The sequence below is a fragment of the Triticum aestivum genome, chromosome 6B (assembly GCF_018294505.1).
Source record: "Triticum aestivum cultivar Chinese Spring chromosome 6B, IWGSC CS RefSeq v2.1, whole genome shotgun sequence".
Lineage (NCBI taxonomy): Eukaryota > Viridiplantae > Streptophyta > Magnoliopsida > Poales > Poaceae > Triticum > Triticum aestivum.
In genome coordinates, this window is record NC_057810.1 from 482781859 (window position 1) to 482803097 (window position 21239).

Here is a 21239-nt window from a genome sequence, read left to right on the forward strand (position 1 = left end):
CTTGAACTCGTCCAATGTGGTCAAGAGGCTGCAGATCCTCGATGAAGATCTCGAGGAGACGGGCACATTCCAAGGGATCAATCTGGGGAGGAGTCAGCCCAAGGGAAAGGTCACACTACCAGTTACATTTGGTGGTGACCTCAACTATAGGATAGAGAGGATCGTTTTCGATGTCGCTGAGATCCCGTTTCGATACAATGGGATCCTTGGCCGCCCAACGCTGTCCAAGTTCATGGCAGCATCACACTATGCATATAAGAAGCTGAAGATGCCCGACCCGATGAGCATCATCATCATCGGCTGTGATAGGAAGGATGCGCTCATCTGCGCCGATCAGCTCTATCGAGAGGCGGTTTCAGCGTCTACCGCCAAGGCACCTACTCCTGCCACCGAGAAGAAGACCAGTAAGGCCTCGGCCGCCGACAAGACTCCTGGCTCCAGCAAGGGTTCCTGCAATTACTCCGGCAAACACACCTCTTCGGAGTGCTGTGTTCCCGCTAAGGACGTGCCAGAGAGCTCTACCGGCAAGAGCAAGAAGTCTAAAGCGGCCCTACCGGAAACCAAGAAGGTATCCGTCAAGGAGGATGGCACAGGCAGAGCTTTTACCATAAGCTCCACCCTTGATAGCAAATAGGAAAGCATGCTCGCCGCCTTCCCGCGGGTGAATGTCGACGTGTTTGCATGGCAAGCATCCGACATCCCCGGCGTTCCCAGGGAAGAGATTGAGCACCATCTTGCTATCTGCCCTCATGCACAACCCGTCAAGTAAAAGGTCAGAAAGCAAGCTTTGGAGCGACATGAGTTTATCATCGAGGAGATCAGGAAGTTGGAGGCGGCAGGTTTGGTCAAGGGAGTTCTCCACCCGACGTGGTTGGCCAATCCAGTAGTAGTACGTAAGGCGAATGGGAAGTGGAGGCTATGTATCAACTATACTGATATCAATAAAGCGTGTCCAAAGGATCCTTTCCCATTACCATGTATTGACAAGATAGTGTACTCCACTATTGGGTGCGACCTGCTATCGTTCCTTGATGCTTACTCACGCTATCATCAGATCATCATGACGAAGGAAGATGAAGAGAATACCACGTTCATCACCCCATGTGGTACGTACTATTTTGTACGAATGCCCTTTCGGGTTGAAGAGCGCTGGTTCGACGTTCACCCGAGCGGTCCAAATTGGTTTTGAGCCCCAGCTCCATATAAATATGGAAGCTTACATGGATGATATAGTGGTCAAAACCAAGGACAGGGCCACGCTCGTGCAGGACTTGGAAGAAACTTTTGCAAACTTGCGCAGGATCAACCCAGAGAAGTGTGTGTCCGATGTTTTGTCTGGTAAACTTCTTGGGTTCTTTGTGTCTCAACGTGGAATGGAAGAAAATCCCGACAAGATCAAAGCAATTGAGAAAATTGAGGCAACAAGACGAGTCAAAGATGTCTGAAGGCTTGCCGGCTGCGTCGCCGCCCTAAGTAGGTTCATCTCTAAATCTGTTGAGCATGCCCTCCCCTTTTTCAAGATTCTGAAAAAGGCGGGTCCAATGAAATGGACCCCGGAGGCAGAGGCAGCACTGCAAGATTTGAAGAGATACCTCTCCTCTATGCCAATACTGGTCGCGCCCAAGCCACAAGAGCCGTTGCTGTTGTACCTGGCGGCAAAAATCAAGTGGTCGGTGCTGCGCTAGTGGCATAGAGAGAAGTTGAGGAGGAGGCAACAGCAGCAGCAAGGCCCTTAGGTGCAGAACTGGGTCCGACAAGGCCCGATCCCGGCGAGGGAGGATCCCCGGCAGGACCTGAGCCTGGCAAGGAGGGGCCCTCGACCGGATCTGATCCCGGCAAGGCAGTGTCCGCACGAGCAAGCAAGGTGAAACAGAAGAAAAAGGTGGTGCAACACCCAGTCTACTTTGTCAGCTCCCTCTTGCAGGGGGCTAGGTTGAGTTATTCTGGCATGCAAAAGTTGCTTTTCGGCCTTCTTATGGCCTCGAGGAAGCTACACCACTATTTTCAAGCGTGTGAGATCACCGTCGTCACTCGCCTTCCGTTGCAACGAATTTTGCACAATCCAGATGCAACGGGAAGGATTGTGGAGTGGGCAGTACAGTTGTCAAGCTTTGGGCTCAGATTTGAAAGTACCTCGACGATCAAGAGCAGAGCCATGGCAGAATTCATAGCAGAATGGACATCCACGCCCGACGAAGAAGTTCAAGAAACCACCCTTCCCGGCAAAGAGGCAAGTAGTCATTGGATTATGTACTTCGATGGAGCTTTCTCGTTACAAGGTGCTGGCGCCGGCGTGTTGCTCGTCGCGCCCACCGGAGAATGCCTCGAGTATGTGATCCAGATGCACTTCCCTCGGGAGAGGTTGACAACCAACACCGCAGAATACGAGGGGCTGCTTGCTGGTCTCAGGACCGCGGCGGACCTCGGGATCAGGAAGCTTATTATCAGAGGAGATTTACAACTTGTCATCAGGCAAGTTAACAAGGATTATCAGAGCCCGCTGATGGAGGCTTACGTGGATGAAGTGAAGAAGTTGGAAGAGCGCTTTGATGGTCTGCAAGTGGAGCATGTTCCTCGGGCAGAGAACAGCATCGTCGATGACTTGTCAAAGCGCGCAACCCTCAAGCTACCTGTGGAACCATGTACCTTTGTGCTTCCATTGACTCAACCATCCGTAGAACCATCAGTAGAACAGAACAAGCGAAGGAAGGCGGGGCCCGGCAAGTAGTTTCCCGCAGAGCTCCCAGGAGCCGCCGTTAAAGAAGTTGTCGGGTACCCCAAGCTTGCCGAGGAGCAGCACCCCCCGACAAGGCCCCATGCCCTTTCCGTTGAGGTGGTTGTCCCCACAGTAGAAAAGATGCCTTTGGTCCTTGCTGTTGAGCCTCAGGCTCCAGCATGGGAACAACATACAGTCTATTTCCTCCAAACAGGGGAGCTCCCTGAGGAGCAGGAAGAAGCAGAGAAAGTAGCTCGTCGTTCTAGCATGTACTAGTTTGTGGATGATGCCCTTTACAGAAGAAGGCCGAACATCTTGAAATTGAAGTGTATTCCTTGGGAGGACGGACTGGAGCTGTTGGCAGAGATACACGGAGGCATATATGGCTCCCACATACGGTCAAGAGCCCTTGTCGGCAAAGCATTCCGGCAAGGTTTCTTCTGGCCCACTGCCCTCCAGGATGCGACATCACTAGTAACCAAGTGTGAAGCGTGCCAGTTCCATTCAAAGAAGCTTCATTAACCAGCTCAAGCCTGTCAAACATTCCCTCTCTCCTGGCCATTTTTAGTCTGGGGGCTCGACATACTGGGCCCCTTTCCTCGCGTTGTCGAGGGCTTTGAGTACTTGTACGACGCGATTGACAAGTTCACAAAGTGGCCGAAAGTGGAGCCAGTGAGAAAGGTGACAGCGCAATCGGCCGTCAAGTTCTTCAAGGGACTCATTTGTCATTTCGGTGTGCCAAATAGAGTCATCACCGACAACGGCACACAGTTCATGAGCCGCACCTTCATGCAGTATGTCCAGGACCTTGGCAGCAAGGCTTTCTTTGCTTTTGTTGCTCATCCAAGAAGCAATGCCCAAGCCGAAAGGGCAAATGCTGAAGTCTTGTGAGGCCTCAAAATAAGAACCTTCGACAAGCTGTGCAAGTGTGGAAGGTACTGGATTGATGAATTGCCAACAGTTCTTTGGCCAATCAGAACGACACCAAATCGAGCCACTGGCCAAACACCCTTTGCCCTGGTCTACGGGGAAGAAGTAGTTCTCCTCAATGAACTCATATATAGGTCACCTCGAGTGGTCGCTTATGATGAGCTTGAGCAAGAGCAGTTGCGCCAAGATGATGCAACGCTCCTTGAGGAAGATCATCTTCGAGCTGCTGTGTGAGCCGCTCGCTACCAGCAAGCCTTGTACCGCTATCATAGCCGCAAGTTTCACGCCCGAAGCCTTGAGGAAGGCGACCTTGTTCTTCGGCGTGTTCAATCCACCAAGAATTCAAAAAAGTTGACGCCAAAGTGGGAAGGCCCCTATCGGGTAATATGAGTCACCAGGCCCGGCGCAGTCCGCCTGGAGACCGAAGATGGCATTCCAGTGAGCAACTCCTGGAATATCGAACATCTTCGCAAGTTTTATCCATAGGGCGTGATTGCCGGGAGCTCCGGCAACCCCCTTTTGTACTAGCCTTGCCGGCAAGGCATGTAACCCTATGTATAGAGCCAGGCGCAGATCCTGCATGTAGCCAGATAGTTTTTAGCATGTGCAGTTTCCTGCTAGTTTCCATGTATATATATATATATATATATATATATATATATATGCATGCGTACTTTCCCAGGATATTGTGCTACCTTAGATTCTAACATGTGCTGAGAAACCGCCGAGGCTCCATGCCCCCGTCCTCTTCTCCTTCCGGCCGCAGTAACAACGCCCCGACAAGAAATTGAGAAGGCTGCTTGGCGCAGGTGAAAGCACAAGTGCTCCCTAGGTGATTTTTGTAATTAATGTCAACATATCTCTTGTTGGATTAACATGTTTACCTAGTATATTTCAGACAAGTTCAACAATGGAGTGGCATGGACTAAAGGATGTAGAACTCTTTAAAGATGCTAAGGACAAAGGATTGGCTCAAGCTTCAAGCTCAAGACTCTTCATCTTATATTTTAGTGATCCAAGATCACATTGAGTCTATAGGAAAAGCCAATACTATCAAGAGGGGATGAGGTGTTGCTTAATGAGTTTCTTGCTCCACAGTGCTTAGTGATATGCACCAAAGCCCTCAACTACTTTCCCACATCCACACATATGACCTAAACCTAAAGTCAAACTCGGCCCCACCGATTCTTCCTATCTGGCGCCACCGAGTTCAGATGTCATAGCCACTTCCACAAACCCTAGGCAAATCAGTCTCACCGATAGGGATCTCGGTCTCACCGAGATGGGATTGTAATCTCTCTGTGTATACCCATTGTCAAAATCGGTCTTACCGAGTTTGAGCAATCGGTACTACCGAGATTACAATGCAAACTCTCTGGTTAAGTTATTACCAAAATCGGTCCCACCGAGTTTGAGTAATCGGTCCCACCGAGTTTGCCTGACCAACTCTCTGGTTAGCTTATTACCAAAATCGGTCTCACCGAGTTTGTGTAATCGGTCTCATCGAGATTATGTTATGCCCTAACCCTAACCATATCGGTCCTACCGAGTTGCATGTCGGTCCCACCGAAAACCCTAACGGTCACATTGTTTACTGAATCGGTCTGACCAAGTTTGTTGATTCGGTCCCATTGAGATTGGTAAATTGTGTGTAACAGTTAGATTTTGTGTGGAGGCTATATATACCCCTCCACCTCCTCTTCATTCGTGGAGAGAGCCATCAGAACAAACCTACACTTCCAACTTACCATTTCTGAGAGAGAACTACCTACTCATGTGTTGAGGCCAAGATATTCCATTCCTACCATATGAATCTTGATCTCTAGCCTTCCCCAAGTTGCTTTCCACTCAAATCTTCTTTCCATCAGATCCAAATCCTGTGAGAGAGAGTTGAGTGTTGGGGAGACTATCATTTGAAGCACAAGAGCAAGGAGTTCATCATCAACACACCATTTGTTACTTATTGGAGAGTGGTGTCTCCTAGATTGGCTAGGTGTCACTTGGGAGCCTCCAACAAGATTGTGGAGTTGAACCAATGAGTTTGTAAGGGCAAGGAGATCGCCTACTTCGTGAAGATCTACCGCTAGTGAGGCAAGTCCTTCGTGGGCGATGGCCATGGTGGGATAGACACGGTTGCTTCTTCGTGGACCCTTCGTGGGTGGAGCCCTCCATGGACTCGCGCAACTGTTACCCTTTATGGGTTGAAGTCTCCATCAACGTGGATGTACGATAGCACCACCTATCGGAACCACGGCTCAAAAATCACCATGTCTCCAAATTGCGTTTGAAATCTCCAAACCCTTCCCTTTACATTCTTGCAAGTTGCATGCTTTACTTTCCGCTGCTCATATACTCTTTGCATGCTTGCTTGAATTGTGTGAAGATTGCTTGACTTGTGCTAAGATAGCTAAAATCTGCCAAAGACTAAAATTGGGAATAGGCATAATTTTTAATTGGTCAAGTAGTCTAAACACCCCCCCTTTAGACATACTTCTCAAGGTCCTACAAGTGGTATCAGATCCAGGTTTCCATTGCTTTGGTTTGATTACCATTGGAGGAAGATGGATGAGTCTACTTTGGGGAGTCTTAGATATAGAGTGCCTATACTTGATGGAGAGTATTTTCATGAGTGAAAAAATGAGATGCTTGTGATTTTCAATCAATATCATTTGAACAAGTACATTGCTAGTCCTTGTGCACCTCATGTTGATCCTATGCATCCTACCCTTGATGAGTCTATTGACATGATTAGGAATGTTAGAACTGTTAATCTTATCACTAGAGGCTTGCCTAGAAACTTGATTGGAAAACTGCCTACTCTTGAGTGTGCCTACACTATATGGAAATTTCTTGAGGAACGATATCCAAATTATTCCTTGAAAAATCTGGATGAAATTCTTCATAAGTCTATTGCCTTGAGTAAGATGAATTCCAATGATCCTATGTTTGGTAATTGTCTGTTTGAACTTACAAATCTTATGCGTGCCAAAGGAAATGTCGGAAATATTAGCGATATTATTTCCGAAGCTACTAGAATTCATAGAGGAGATTATTTTCAAACTCATACTAATGAATCACTCTCACTAGGAATTGATTCACCACATGCTGATGTTGAACATGGATACTATGATGAGGATGATGATGATGATGACTTTGATCTCGATGATGCAATGAGACACTTTGGTCTTATGGCAAATCTTCAGGGATATATGGCAGGAGGAAAGGAATGGGTTCTTGATAGGGGATGTACCGATCACATGACCGGAGATAAAGACATGTTTCGTGAGCTTGCTGAAAATGATAGTCCTCGAAAGTATGTCACTTTCGGTGACAACTCAAAGGGTAAGGTGGTTGGCCTCGGTAAGGTGGCCATCTCACATGATAGCTCCATTCAGAATGTTATGCTCGTTGAATCTATTGGTTACAACTTATTTTCAGTATCTAGACTTGCTGATTTCGGTTTCAATGTTCTATTTACTGAAGTAGATTGCCAAGTGTTTCGAAGAGACAATCATAAAATGGTCTTTACCGGTATACGTAGAGGTGATCTTTACATTGTTGATTTCACTAAGAAGGCTCAACCTAGAACTTGCTTCATTGCTAAATCCTCTAAAGGTTGGTTATGGCATAGACGACTAGGTCACGTTGGCATGAGAAATCTTGACAAGCTTATTAAAGGGAATCATATCCTTGGTGTTAACGATGTTATATTTGATAAGGATAGACTTTGCAGTGCTTGTCAAGCAGGTAAACAGGTTGGAGGAAGGCATCCTGTGAACAACATCATGACCACAAGGAGGCCACTTGAGCTACTTCACATGGATCTCTTTGGTCCCAACACTTACAAAAGTCTCGGTGGAAATTCTGTTGGTCTAGTTATAGTTGATGATTTTTCAAGATTTACGTGGGTGTTCTTTCTCGATGACAAATCGCAGGTCCAAAAGATCTTCAAAAACTTCGCCAGGAAGGCTCAAAATCAATTTGAAGTGAAGATCAAGAAGGTTCGCAGCGACAACGGAACGGAGTTCAAGAACACAAATGTGAACACCTTCCTCGACGAAGAAGGGATTTCACACGAGTTCTCGGCTACGTACACACCTCAACAAAATGGAGTTGTTGAGAGGAAGAACCGGATGCTCATCGAAATGGCGAGAACGATGCTTGATGAGTACAAGATGCCAAAGCACTTTTGGGCAGAAGCGGTTGAGACAGCTTGTCATGCAACAAATCGCTTGTATCTTCACAAGCTACTCGGCAAGACGGCATACGAGCTCCTCACCGGTAACAAACCCCAAGTTGGATACTTTTGAGTATTCGGCTCAAAGTGCTACATTCTTGATAAGCATCGTCGTTCTAAATTTGCTCCTAAGTCTGATGAAGGTTTCCTACTTGGTTATGTCTCAAACTCTCACACATACCGTGTCTACAACAATTTCACCCGAAAGGTTGAAGAAACGGTAGATGTGAAGTTTGATGAATTTAACGACTCGCAAGTAGAGCAATTGCCAATTAATGTAGGAGACAAAGATCCCTGGGAAGCAATCCAAGACTTGTCTATTGGCAAGATCCGTCCAACGGAGGTGAATGAGAGTACCTCGTCCGTCCAAGTGGAAGCTTCTACTTCACGACAAGGTGAACCAAGAGTTGATACGGAAGCATCCACAAGTGGAACACACCAAGATGAAGAAAACGAGGAAGTACATCAAGAACGTCAACAACCTCCTTCTCCACCACGACAAGAGAACGACAACACCAATAATGAAAAAGGCCAAGAAGAATAAGAACAAGATGAAGAATATGTTCAACCAAGACCCAAGAAAAAGCTTTCACGAGTTCGAGCAAGAATTGCTAAAGACCATCCCGTCAAGAAAATCTACAATGATATCGAAACCGGGAGAATCACTCGCTCTAAAACTCGTTTAGCTAACTTTTGTGAAAACTATTCATTCATCTCTAACATTGAACCTATGAAGGTCGAAGAAGCATTGGAGGATCTGGATTGGACAAATGCTATGCATGAAGAGCTACACAACTTTGAGAGAAATCAAGTTTGGACATTGGTTGAGAAGCTCGACAACAACCACAACATCATCGGTACCAAATGGGTGTTTCGCAACAAGCAAGATGAAGATGGACAAGTAGTTCGCAACAAAGCACGTCTCGTTGCCCAAGGCTACACACAAGTCGAAGGTATGGACTATGGTGAGACTTATGCTCCCGTTGCTAGACTTGAGTCCATTTGCATCTTACTTGCCTATGCTAATCACCATGATATCACCTTGTACCAAATGGACATTAAAAGTGCTTTTCTAAATGGTGAAATAGAGGAGGAAGTTTATGTTAAACAACCTCTCGGCTTTATTAATCCTAAGAAACACAATCATGTCTATAAACTTCGCAAAGATCTTTATGGTCTTAAACAAGCTCCTAGAGCTTGGTATAAATGCTTAACCAAGTTCCTTATTGAAAAAGGCTTTGAAATTGGGAAAATTGAGTCTACACTTTTTACTAAAAGGGTTAATGGAGAATTATTTGTATGCCAAATTTATGTTGATGATATTATATTTGGATCAACTAACCCTCATTTTAGTGAGAAGTTTGGAAAGCTAATGTCGGAGACGTTTGAGATGTCAATGATGAGTGAACTCAAATTCTTTCTTGGGTTGCAAATCAACCAAACTAAGGAAGGTACTTTCGTATCTCAAACGAAGTACACTAAGGACTTATTCAAGAAGTTCAATATGCAGGAATGCAAAGGTATGACTACACCCATGCCTACTAGTGGACATCCTGATTTAACCAAAGATGGTGAACCGGTTGATCAAAAGGTTTATCGCTCTATGATTGGTTCATTGTTATATCTATGTGCTTCATGTCCCGATATTATGCTAAGTATGTGCATGTGTGCAAGATATCAAGCTGCACCTAAAAATTGTCATCTTAAGGCCGTGAAAAGGATATTGAGATATTTAATTCATACACCAAATTTTGGCATTTGGTATCCTAAGAGGGCCTCTTTCGATCTTGTTGGCTACTCCGACTCAGACTATGCCGGAGACAAGGTTGATAGAAAGTCCACTTCGGGTACTTGTCAATTTCTTGGTAGATCTCTTGTGTCTTGGTCTTCCAAGAAACAAAACTCGGTATCCTTATCCACCGCTGAAGCGGAATGCATTGCCGCGGGTTCATGTTGTGCTCAATTACTTTGGATGACCCAAACTCTTAAAGATTATGGGATATATGTGAAACATGTTCCATTGCTTTGTGACAATGAAAGTGCTATCAAAATTGCTCATAATCCCGTGCAACATTCTCGAACTAAGCATATTGAAGTTCGTCATCATTTCATTCGAGATCATGTTGCTAAGGTTGACATTAATCTTAAGCATGTTCGCACCGAAAAGCAATTAGCGGATATTTTCACTAAACCACTTGATGAGAAAGTGTTTTGCAGGTTGAGAGGAGAATTGAACATCATTGATGCTGTAGCGACCAGACCTCAAACAGTCCGATCTCTGTGCATCAGTGTCATCCCTGGATCAGTAATGCTAACACACACATTACTTGAAGGATTTATAACAGAGTGACAATCACACACTTATTACATCGAATGTCTCATAAGAGAGATTAATACAATAAATATGGCTTAAGGCCATCTAATAACAATAACAGCGGAAGGCTTGGAAGATAAGTGAGTCCATCAACTCCAACGGCATCACTGAGTATAGGTGATAGAGGCGGGGTGTCCCGATCTTTCGATGAGATGATAACTATCGATTTGGTGAAGATGACTTTGACGATCCGACTACAAACGTGCACGACGTTGCGCCTTAGCAATCGCTAAACCAACTCCGAGAGGTTATTGACCACGCTGGAGCACAATCAACCTGACCACGAAGGTCTATTCCTGCAAGCAATCGAAGAACAAGCAAGAATATGATAAAAGCAATCTGAATATTGCGAGTATATATGAAGTATTGATAAAGGTGGGGATCCATAAGCGGTCTTGGTCTGGTCGTTGGACACAAACGAAGTACACGAAGTTGCAATGGCTAACTTTTAACTAAACAAATCCCAAGGAAAAAGCTACTAGATGGATCTACTTATATAGGAGCAAGGGGTGGTGACCAAGGAGGTGGGAGGACGTCCCAAGGCAGCCTAAAACTAACCCTAGGTCGTACAAGGCTCATGGGCCCAAGTGGAGGTGATGTAACACCTTTGGACTTGTAGTTTGACTCGGATTCTGGTGCAGCGTCAGATTGTTTGGTCCATAACTCAACGCTCCGGACAGATTTTAAGGTGATTCCAATTGGGTTGGAAAGAGCATGAAATCTAATTTCCAACAAAAAAAGAATCATCCAATTCGGAGTCCGTATGAAAAAGTTGTTGGTGTTTTGAGTCAGGTATGTCTGTGCAGTCCGAATCTGAATCCAGAACGTAAGAGACTTGGACTCTATCTTCTCTTGGGCCAAAAGTGACGTGAGAGAACTTTTTGAACAACAAATAAACATCTCTTTCTTCCTTATCTTCATATGTGGATTGTACAAATGTCCCATACACCTGCAATTAGACAAAACACAAAAGTGTGTGAAGTATTTTTGTTCTGGATAACATAAATAGATTATTAAATAGTTTGCACTAGAAATCACCTGACAAATATGCATGTATGCAATATATTTGGTCATATCCAAGGTAGTCATGTCATCATCATCCTCCCCTTCTTGAAAATAAAGCCGTCCTCGGCGTTGCTTAATCTGAAATGTGGCTAACAAAAGAGACAAGGTGTACATGTTGTATATGTATATGTCATCCATTTTTACTTCCCTCGATTTTTGCATATATGACACATGAATAGATGAGTAACTTGCATAGTTTATAAAATCTAAAGCCAAAACATTAGCACAAGAAGTAGAAGGCATGAAAATATTGCAACTTAGTTTGCACATATAAGTGAAGCTCTTATTCATTTCAAAAGATTGACAATGTTCATCATTAAACCATCCCAACATTGGTGAATAAACCTTACTTGCATCAAATTTACATGCTACAACATGCTTAAATAAGCAAACATGCAATAAGTCATTCAACACAGAATCATCACCAAGATTAGAGGTCATATCAAAATGATTAAACATTGGTTCTTTTGCATCAATAGTTAATTCAATGGGTGCACTCAAAATTGTTGGTATTTCAGTTGTTTGATCACATGGCAAAGTCAAACTATCAACGTAGTCCTCTAAAATAGGTGGTGTGATCAAAGTAGTGGGTAGCTCATCAGATGGTGCATTCAAATTGACAAGGCATTCATCATTCTCATGTAGAGATGGAAGATCAGTACCTTTGTCATTACCTCTTATGATCAACTCAGATGATGTAGCCACTCTCGGGGGCGATGTGTCACATGGTGGAGGTGATGTAGTCCTGATAACAACGGATGTGGTTGTCATAGTATGCCTAGTAGTTCAAGGAACAATCATATCAACTCTTGGAATGTGCACCGTGCGCTTGTTCTCCTCGTGGCCAACACGTCGTTTTATTTCCTGTTCAGCTTTGCAAGCAAGATGAAACAAATGGTCCATAGGATAACACTCTTCATGAATTAGTATCTCTTGAATATCACGGTTTAATCCTCCCCAAAATCTATCCATAAAATCATCTTCACTTTCTTCTAAAGAGGAATGCAACAAGGTAGTTTGTAAATCATCATAATATTTTGTTACAGTTTCACTACCTTGTTTTAAGTGTTGCAACTTCTTAATCATGTCACGAGTATAATAAGGTGGCAAGTTTCAAATCATCCCAAGTAGTAGGTATATAATCAGGGTGTAACCGGCAATATTCACTCCACCAAACCAAAGCATAACCAGTGAAAGAACCAACCGCAACCTTAACCTTTTTATGTTCATCGAAATTATGGGAAGCAAATATATTTTTATGTCTAACTCCCATTCAATATATAAAGCAGGTTTAAAACGGCCATTAAATGGTGGTATAGATACATTAACCTGATCATGTGCATTTGGATGTTTGTGCACCTCTCGTGACGGTTGTGGTATTTGCAAAGGTGGTGGTACGTCTCCCGCGATCGACAAAGCCCATGAATTGACTCTGGATCCTGTCATGATTAGTAGAACAAGAAACAAAATCCAAAAATAATGTTCCTATAACTACTAGGATGTGGTGGTAAAACGCTCATAGTAAAGCAAATATCAATGTCTTACAAGTTCTTACCATGCAGCAGGCGGTGATCGGCAACCAGCGGTGTCAAGTAACTCCGAATATTGAGTAAAGCGATTGCCAGGGGAGTGTACGTGTACACGGTGTAGAAATATGTGGAGCTGGGTTGGCTATATATGGTAGTAAAAGATTAGCAATAATCAATTCAAAGATGCAATGTTGAATAAACGCTCAACGACGGTACTGTGCTGGTCCTAGGCTAGACCGGACTAGAGACGCGAGCCTAGAACACTAATAAGGTCACGGCGTAGCACAACTAGCATCAATGAAGGATACTAAGTAGCTCTTGACAGCAAGATATAAGTGAAGATCACAACGGCAGTGAAGATAAAGATGAAAAACAACTGCCAAGCAGGATATACAACAACTCTCTCTCCAACTTTCCTCTTGAAAAGTTTGAGACAATTTTCTGATAAATTCTTTCAAAGAATGCTACTAACTCAAGCTTTCCAATGCAAAAAGAATCACTCAATTCCGAGTTGATATGAGGAGTCAAAGAATTCTAAAACTGGCCTGAAAAATTGGAACAAGCTGTGTTCATGAACTTCGAAGGGCAAAAAGACCTATTTAGAAGCCAATTTTGAGGTGTCAAATATTGAACTAGCTTCTGCAACTATTTAGATGCGGCTCGTCGCTAGCTTCAATTTTGAGTACTCACGGAGCCAAAACGGACTTCGTATGAGGAAGATACACCTGTTTTACTGAACAGTGCGCAAAACAGATTTCAATCCGAATTCAGGTACGAGATTGATTCTAGATAGATCCAATTTTTTTTCTTCTCTCTTTTTTTTCTCACGCTTTTTTTTTCTTTTTCTTCTCTCTCTTTTTCTTTTTTTTCCTTTTTTCTCTTTTTTTTCTCTATCTTCTTTTTTTTTCAAGACAAACTAGATAAGATGCAGATTGGATCAGGCGAAGATGTGAATGACCTCAACTATGATTATGACAATGAATAGTGCGTAGCACGTGGTGGAAATTAATAGATGGGATGGTGGACAGCGGAAGGGATAATGACGCAGCGGCAGCGTGACTAATGTGAATAGAACTCGAAACTCTAAAGGAACTAGACGCTAAGACCAGCAACTGACATGACGATGCAACCGATAATTCAACTATGCAAGCAATGAATAGAAAATTGCAAAGGCTCAGACTGGCTTGGATAAAGGATGAACAGATCTAATTTTTTTTGTGTGGCTTTTTCTTGGACAATAGATAAGAAAATAAATCTAATCTAGGAAAACTGGAAATTCTCACCGAGCAACCTGAAAACTGATACCACTTGATAGAGGCGGGGTGTCCCGATCTTTCGATGAGATGATAACTATCGATTTGGTGAAGATGACTTTGACGATCCGACTACAAACGTGCACGGCGTTGCGCCTTAGCAATCGCTAAACCAACTCCGAGAGGTTATTGACCACGCTGGAGCACAATCAACCTGACCACGAAGGTCTATTCCTACAAGCAATCGAAGAACAAGCAAGAATATGATAAAAGCAATCTGAATATTGCGAGTATATATGAAGTATTGATAAAGGTGGGGATCCGTAAGCGGTCTTGGTCTGGTCGTTGGACACAAACGAAGTACACGAAGTTGCAATGGCTAACTATTAACTAAACAAATCCCAAGGAAAAAGCTACTAGATGGATCTACTTATATAGGAGCAAGGGGTGGCGACCAAGGAGGTGGGAGGACGTCCCAAGGCAGCCTAAAACTAACCCTAGGTCGTACAAGGCTCATGGGCCCAAGTGGAGGTGATGTAACACCTTGTAGTTTGACTCGGATTCTGGTGCAGCGTCAGATTGTTTGGTACATAACTCAACGCTCCGGACGGATTTTAAGGTGATTCCAATTGGGTTGGAAAGAGCATGAAATCTAATTTCCAACAAAAAAAGAATCACCCAATTCGGAGTCCGTATGAAAAAGTTGTTGGCGTTTTGAGTCAGGTATGTCTGTGCAGTCCGAATCTGAATCCAGAACGTGAGAGACTTGGACTCTACCTTCTCTTGGGCCAAAAGTGACGTGAGAGAACTTTTTGAACAACAAATAAACATCTCTTTCTTCCTTATCTTCATATGTGGATTGTACAAATGTCCCATACACCTGCAATTAGACAAAACACAAAAGTGTGTGAAGTATTTTTGTTCTGGATAACATAAATAGATTATTAAATAGTTTGCACTAGAAATCACCTGACAAATATGCATGTATGCAATATATTTGGTCATATCCAAGGTAGTCATGTCCTCATCAATAGGACCGCGATCCTAAAGCATCTTACTCATCGTCTGAAAAGTCTGCAACATTAACGTTGCAGTCCGAAAACGGGTCAGCACATGGAATATGCTGGCAATGTAACACATAAAGAGTAATGAAGAAATAATGCTATACTACATGCATATATGGCTGGTGGAAAGCTCTATGGTTACAGTTTTTGCATAAAGCCAGTTTTTCCCTACTGCAACGGAATAAATTTTATTTAACTATCATGGTAGTTGTTAAACATTGAGAATGATTGACAGCATTCTCAATCCCAATTAAGTATCATCATTAAAAACCCAACAACATTAATTAAAGTAACATGATGAGATTCACATGATAATCCAAGTACTAGATACTCAAAACGTCCATAACCGGGGACACGGCTAATCATGATTAGTTTGTACACTCTGCAGAGGTTGCGCACTTTTCCCCACAAGACTCGATCTCCTCCGTTAGTTTTCTCGCACTGCATGGTGTTTGAGAAATGGATGACCGAGACATAGTCCTTCAGAAGCGCTAGCACCTTACGATTAGGTAGACCGTACCACCTACATCCCCTACATCTGCTAGTCTACCACTGTAAGAGTTCGCACGACTTACTTAGCTATGCTAGAGCCCATAATAGCATGTGGCTACACAGAAGTTTCTAGCATGAATAATCTTATGATCCCTTTGAGCCTGGGTGGCGGTCCAAAAACAAGCAGGCAATCCTGGAATACCCAGGTACCTCAATCCACCCAGATGTGTATTAAAGTTGCCACCTTAAATAAACCATTAATTAACAATCTCACATTTGTCATGGATACACTCACCCAATCCACGTCTACTAGCATAGCATGGCATAATAAGCAAACGTAGAAGTAACTCCCAAGGGTTTGATAATACAACATGTAATAGGTACTACCTCATCTACTTTCCAAAACCCACAATTTAATCAGATCCTAATCATGCAACTGTTTGAGGGTTGATCTAATGCAATAAAACTGGGTAGTAAAGAGATATGATCAAAGTGTTACTTGCCTTGCTGATGATCCGTGAAACCTAGGGATTCGAAGTAGCAAGCGGCGCAATCCGGGTACTCTATCACAAGCAAACAAACAAACAAGCATACAATAAGTACTCATCTAATGCACAAGTAAAACTCAAATAAGAGATCTAACCAGAAAGTTCAACTTAAGAAATCCGGTTGGCAAAAAGAATCAAATCGAACAAAGCAACGAAGATCAAACTGCGAAAGAAACAAACTTTATTTACTAATCTGGACCTAAGTCAAATTTTATGGAAGCAAAAACTTGTTTGAGTAGATTAAACGAAAAGAGAGTTTCGAGACGAAACTCTAGGCGCTTGAATCGCGTGATTCCGATAAACGAGCGAAAAGTTATACTAAAACAAAAATCGGATCAGAAATCGCGATCAGAAAAATCGCGGAATAAATCCGAGAAAAAGAAAAAGGACGAACAGATTAACGAACGAATGTTTGTTATCTGGATTTAAACTATGAATGTGTTCGTTAAAACGAACGAATGAGCGAAGCTAATTAACCTAAACCGAAAAAAAACCGATCAAATAAAAAACCAGATATAAAAAAAACCGACGAAAAACCGAACGGTTTTTCTAAAAAAAAACGGCGGCGGCGGGGTGAACCTCGGCGGCGGCTCCGGCGCGGGGCGGCGGCTCCGACGGCGGCGGCGGTGGCGCTAGGGTTAGGGTTTGGGGCGCGGCGGCGGCTTGGGCTGGGGTGGCGGCTTGGGCTGGGGCGGCCCGGGACGGTGCTATATAAAGACCCCGGCCAGGTGGAGTCCTGACCGGTTACGGCCCAAGGTCGGTTCGGACTTTATTTTAAAATAATTTTTGCGCAGAAAATCAAACGAAAGAAATACTAAACGGACTCCAAAAATCCCGAAATAATTTTTTCCCGACTTCTAAAATCAAGCCGGACAAGATGAACATTTATTTGGGGCCTAAATGCAATTTTGAAAAGCGCACATTTTTCCTAAATTCAAATAAAATTTAAACCTATAAGGATGCTAGCCAAATTGCCTCCACAGAGCTCCCTCGATTGGGCTGTTCTCGACCGTCTGATCATGGTGAATTTCCCACCCTTCTCCCCTGAGCCGTTAGATATTAACTGAATGTTTTACCTCATTCCTTTTTTCACATGTGTATGAGCAGTGGGCCAATTCATCGATGGGTCCACTGTGTGTTGGCTGGGTGCGGAGCTAAAGGGTGCCGTTGGTTGTTCCTCGGGGAGAGCCCATTGGGCACAACGGCAGCCCTAGCCTCAGTCCACAGCCGCCATGCCCTCACTCCTCCTCGCCGCCACACTCCCTTCCTCCTCCTCCTCCTCCTCCTCGCTGCCACACTCCCTCCCTCCTCCTACCTACTCACCATAGCCTGCCATAAGCGGCTCCCTCCTCACCATGGCCCCGCCATAGGCAGCTCAAGCGATGGTGGAGCGGACGGCAGCCTCAGCGTGTGGGCGGCGGCGGCCCGTCTGGTGAACGAGCCCGCACCTCCCTGCCCTCCTCATCACCCTTCCCTCCTCGGCTTAATGGGAGGTTCGCGGGGCACCTCTCAGGCTGCTGCTGCCTCTTCCGCCCAGCAGGACGAGCACAAGGTGAGCACCGGCCAACCGCAGCCCTCCTCTGCCCTTGTTGCTATTCCCTCGTGAGTTCGTTCCATTGTGGTGCGTCGGCTCTCCCTCCTTCCCGTCCCTCAACAGGAGCAGCGTCGCACCCTCCATAGCTGAGCATACCTAGAACGGGCCAAGTTTTTCGTCGCACAATGGTTATCCCCCTTCAATATGGTTGAATATGACTTGTTTCTTGTTGAAGGGTCATTCCCTTCAGTATTGAAGAATTATTGATGGAAGGTTCTTTTTTGCAGCTTTTCATGTTGTCTCAACTCTCAATTCAGTGTAGAAGTTGATTGAGATGCCTCTCTGATATGATGTTTTGCTTCCTCTGAAATAGTGATCAGAATGTAAATTTTCAATGAAAATACCATTCCTGTTCATACTAAGAAATTGGCAAGATTTAATTATATGGATATCAAATTTTAAAGCTAGGCTTCACCCAATCCATCTCTCTCTCTGTTGCCTACCGCCACACACGGATGGTAGTGGTTCAGTTTCCTGTTACATTTAACATCTCTACATTTTAATCCTGTATAACTGGATCCAAAAATATAGAGGTCAAGGTCTATTTAGTATTAGTTTGATGGCTTAATTTGCAAGAGAAATGAAGTGCATAGTTTACGCTTCTTAATTTTTCTTCAGTTGTTTTGGGTAGAATTGCTTACCTAGGCATTCGTATTTTGTTACACGAATCTGACTATGCTCTTATGCTTTTAGCCATACCCATCTCATTTTGTTTCTTGGTTTAATTGCCTACCTAGCCATAAAAATGGGATCTGCACACACGTCTTATTTAGATCCATGGGTTCTCAGCCATGTTGACTTCTGAATAATTATTCATTGATGTTTTCTTATGTTCTTTTGTTAGCGCAGGTGCATTAGTTAGGCATGCATGTATGTATGGAAAATTTGTTAGTGATGATTCAATTATTTTGGTTCAGTTTGAAGGGCTCTCCAGGCTTAAGATATTTGGTTTCATTAGAACTACCGAATTACTTTGCTTAGCTGTCTTGCCGGTGGTCGCAGGTTTTACTTTGTGAGATGTAGGATCTGCTGCCGGCGACACCTCACGAATTTTCTTTTTAATTTGAATTAGTAATCACACAATTGAATTTATATTTCTATCAGCATAATTTCATGTCCCCTTTCCTATTTTCTACAGGTACACATGAATCTACGATCCAGATTCTAGCTACATCCTTTACTACAACAATCTCAGTCTATACTGAAAAGTGTACTGCTTATATAGCTGATATCTTTAATTCATATGGTCGTCCGCTGGATGCTGACTGGTCTTTGGTTCATATGGTCACTGGCTAGAAGCTTGCTGCTATGTTTGGTTCATATGGTCGTCGACTGGAAGCTCGCGCTCTGAATGATCTCATTCTCTATGGCCGGCAATACACACTTCTCATTACTACCAGCCGGGTCTTCTCAGAGTGATTGAATAAATTCCATTCCTTCGTGCTGCAACCTTCCATGATTTTTGCTCAAAATGGCATAATATGCCACTTGCACCACCGTTGATCTTTGAAATTTAGTTACTCCAGTTTTTTGTAGATAACAATTGTGTAGTCTTTGTCCTTTCCACTTACCATTACCATTTTTGTGATGATACTTCACTAGAAATTTGTTTGGTACTCCTCATCTAAAATATATTCAGAACGAGTTCACTTTTGCAATGCATGGGAGTTTAGTTTTTGTTGCATGCACAGTTATATATGTTTAGTCATTTGTATTGAGAGGTCAGTGCGTCTTGGTTGTTTCTGTTGTTGATCCAGGAGGTTCTTGGTTGCTTGGTGTTTTTGCTACACGTGCAGTACTATAATATGCTAACCCATATAATGTTGAAGTATATTCTGTTTCGTAGATGAGCAAAGTTTGCTGCATGCATAGTATATATATGTTTTCTTACAAATATATGTATGCCATTAACTGCTATCATTGTGTTTTACAGGGGTTCATGGGCCATCATGATGATATACTTAATTCTTTAAACAAGAATGGTAAGAACTAAGGAGGGTTGTCTTGTCCAAGAGCTCTGCCGCGATGGCATCGCCACTCAGTGATGCCTAAGCAGGAAGGCCAATCGCGGGGAGGTGCGACATGGGTGGCCTAAAGAGCTAATTTGGTGCCCTCTCTCTTTGCCTCTTGTTTCCTCCGGCACCCAGATTTTGATGGCTAATATATTGACTTCCTAAACATCTTTAATTTATAAGTAATGTAGTAGTTATATGCTTTTCATTTATGATAGAGAGATTGAATCAGGGTGTTTTGCTTGCTGCTTTGTAGGAAAATGTACCCTGTTGCAGTTCCTCTGTCTTCACGAATTACTATCCAACTTTTAAGTCTGTTCTAAACTCTCAGCCCCATGTAAATCTGATGGAAGATTGGGCCGTTTAATTTGGAACAAAAAGGGTAATATGCTCTCAGTTGCTTGAATCTGTCCAGACCTGAAAAATAGATATACTTTGAAAGCTTGATATATGAGTATGTAACTGAAGGAGTAGACATTTCTTGTTCTTGGTCGTCGCAGTTTTTGTTTATTCCATTAAAAAGAGATGGATTACAGTTACTTGACACGCACACCCACACCCGGGCGCAAGGTCTGTTAGTCCTTTAAATTGATTATATGACATAAGAAGAGGCTGGAGCATAGATTGGGGTGACATAAATATATTGTTTAGAAAATAACAAATGGAACTCCCAGACACCGCCATCTCTGCATCCACCTTGCTCCGCATAGCAGCATGTGTGTGGAAGCGGGGACAGGCGATCATGAGCAGATGGCGTCGACGGCAATGGAAACATGCACGGTACACGAAGTTCGATAACATGGACGCGGCCTCCCCATAGGCGTTTTAGGATGGTGTGTCCACCGGCTTGGAACGCGCCCGCCCGACGCACAGCAGGTATGCCTCACAGCACGCCAGTGGCAACGTGCACCGCGGGGCCCGGAAGCAGCCCAGCCAGTACAGAGCCCCTCCGTATAGGAGGAACCCTGCCACCGTCGGAGCCAGCAACGGTGACGCGTATGAGAGCTCGGCCATGGTGGCCCGCGCGCCGAATAGGAGGATCATGTCCGCGCTAGAGGGCAGCAACGAGAACATCAGTGGCACAAGGAAGTGTGCAGGATCTGCACCAACAGGCAACCACATGCAAATTTTGAGGAGCGACATGAGCATCAAGCAATGGCTGATGCCAAGGTGAGCTTTCCCTCCGCTCCTGGCCGCTCTCTCTCAATAATCTCCTCCTGATCTTGCTATTTATGCATCTCCATATGTCATTGGTGTTCTTCTGATTTGCAGGGGTTATAGCAACGAAAATGCTCAACGTACAGGCAGTTTTCACAGAATCACTCCTACGGGCGGACCTGCCCCTCCCTAACTCGACCACCACCCCGTGCATTTCATGGTGGGGTCCGCCTACCCCTAATCACTTCATGCCATCTCACCCTGTAA

The 21239-nt window shown here is 43.9% G+C and overlaps 1 protein-coding gene across 1 annotated transcript; it reads left to right on the forward strand.

Moving 5' to 3' along the window:
- Positions 1-268: 268 nt before the first annotated feature.
- On the forward strand, positions 269-20222 carry LOC123139275 (uncharacterized). Its single transcript, XM_044559071.1, has 5 exons — positions 269-568; positions 635-684; positions 17316-17760; positions 19099-19217; positions 19736-20222. Exons 1-5 carry the CDS (start codon positions 269-271, stop codon positions 19773-19775), a joined length of 954 nt encoding a protein of 317 aa, XP_044415006.1. The 3' UTR covers positions 19776-20222.
- Positions 20223-21239: the final 1017 nt, after the last annotated feature.

Coding starts and splice junctions, on each gene's coding strand:
- LOC123139275 (XM_044559071.1), top strand. CDS start 269: ATGCCCGACCCGATGAGCATCATCATCATCGGCTGTGATAGGAAGGAT. Junction 17,761..19,098: donor CCCAGCAGGACGAGCACAAG/GTGAGCACCGGC, acceptor GTCACTGGCTAG/AAGCTTGCTGCTATGTTTGG. Junction 19,218..19,735: donor ACCAGCCGGGTCTTCTCAGA/GTGATTGAATAA, acceptor TGTGTTTTACAG/GGGTTCATGGGCCATCATGA.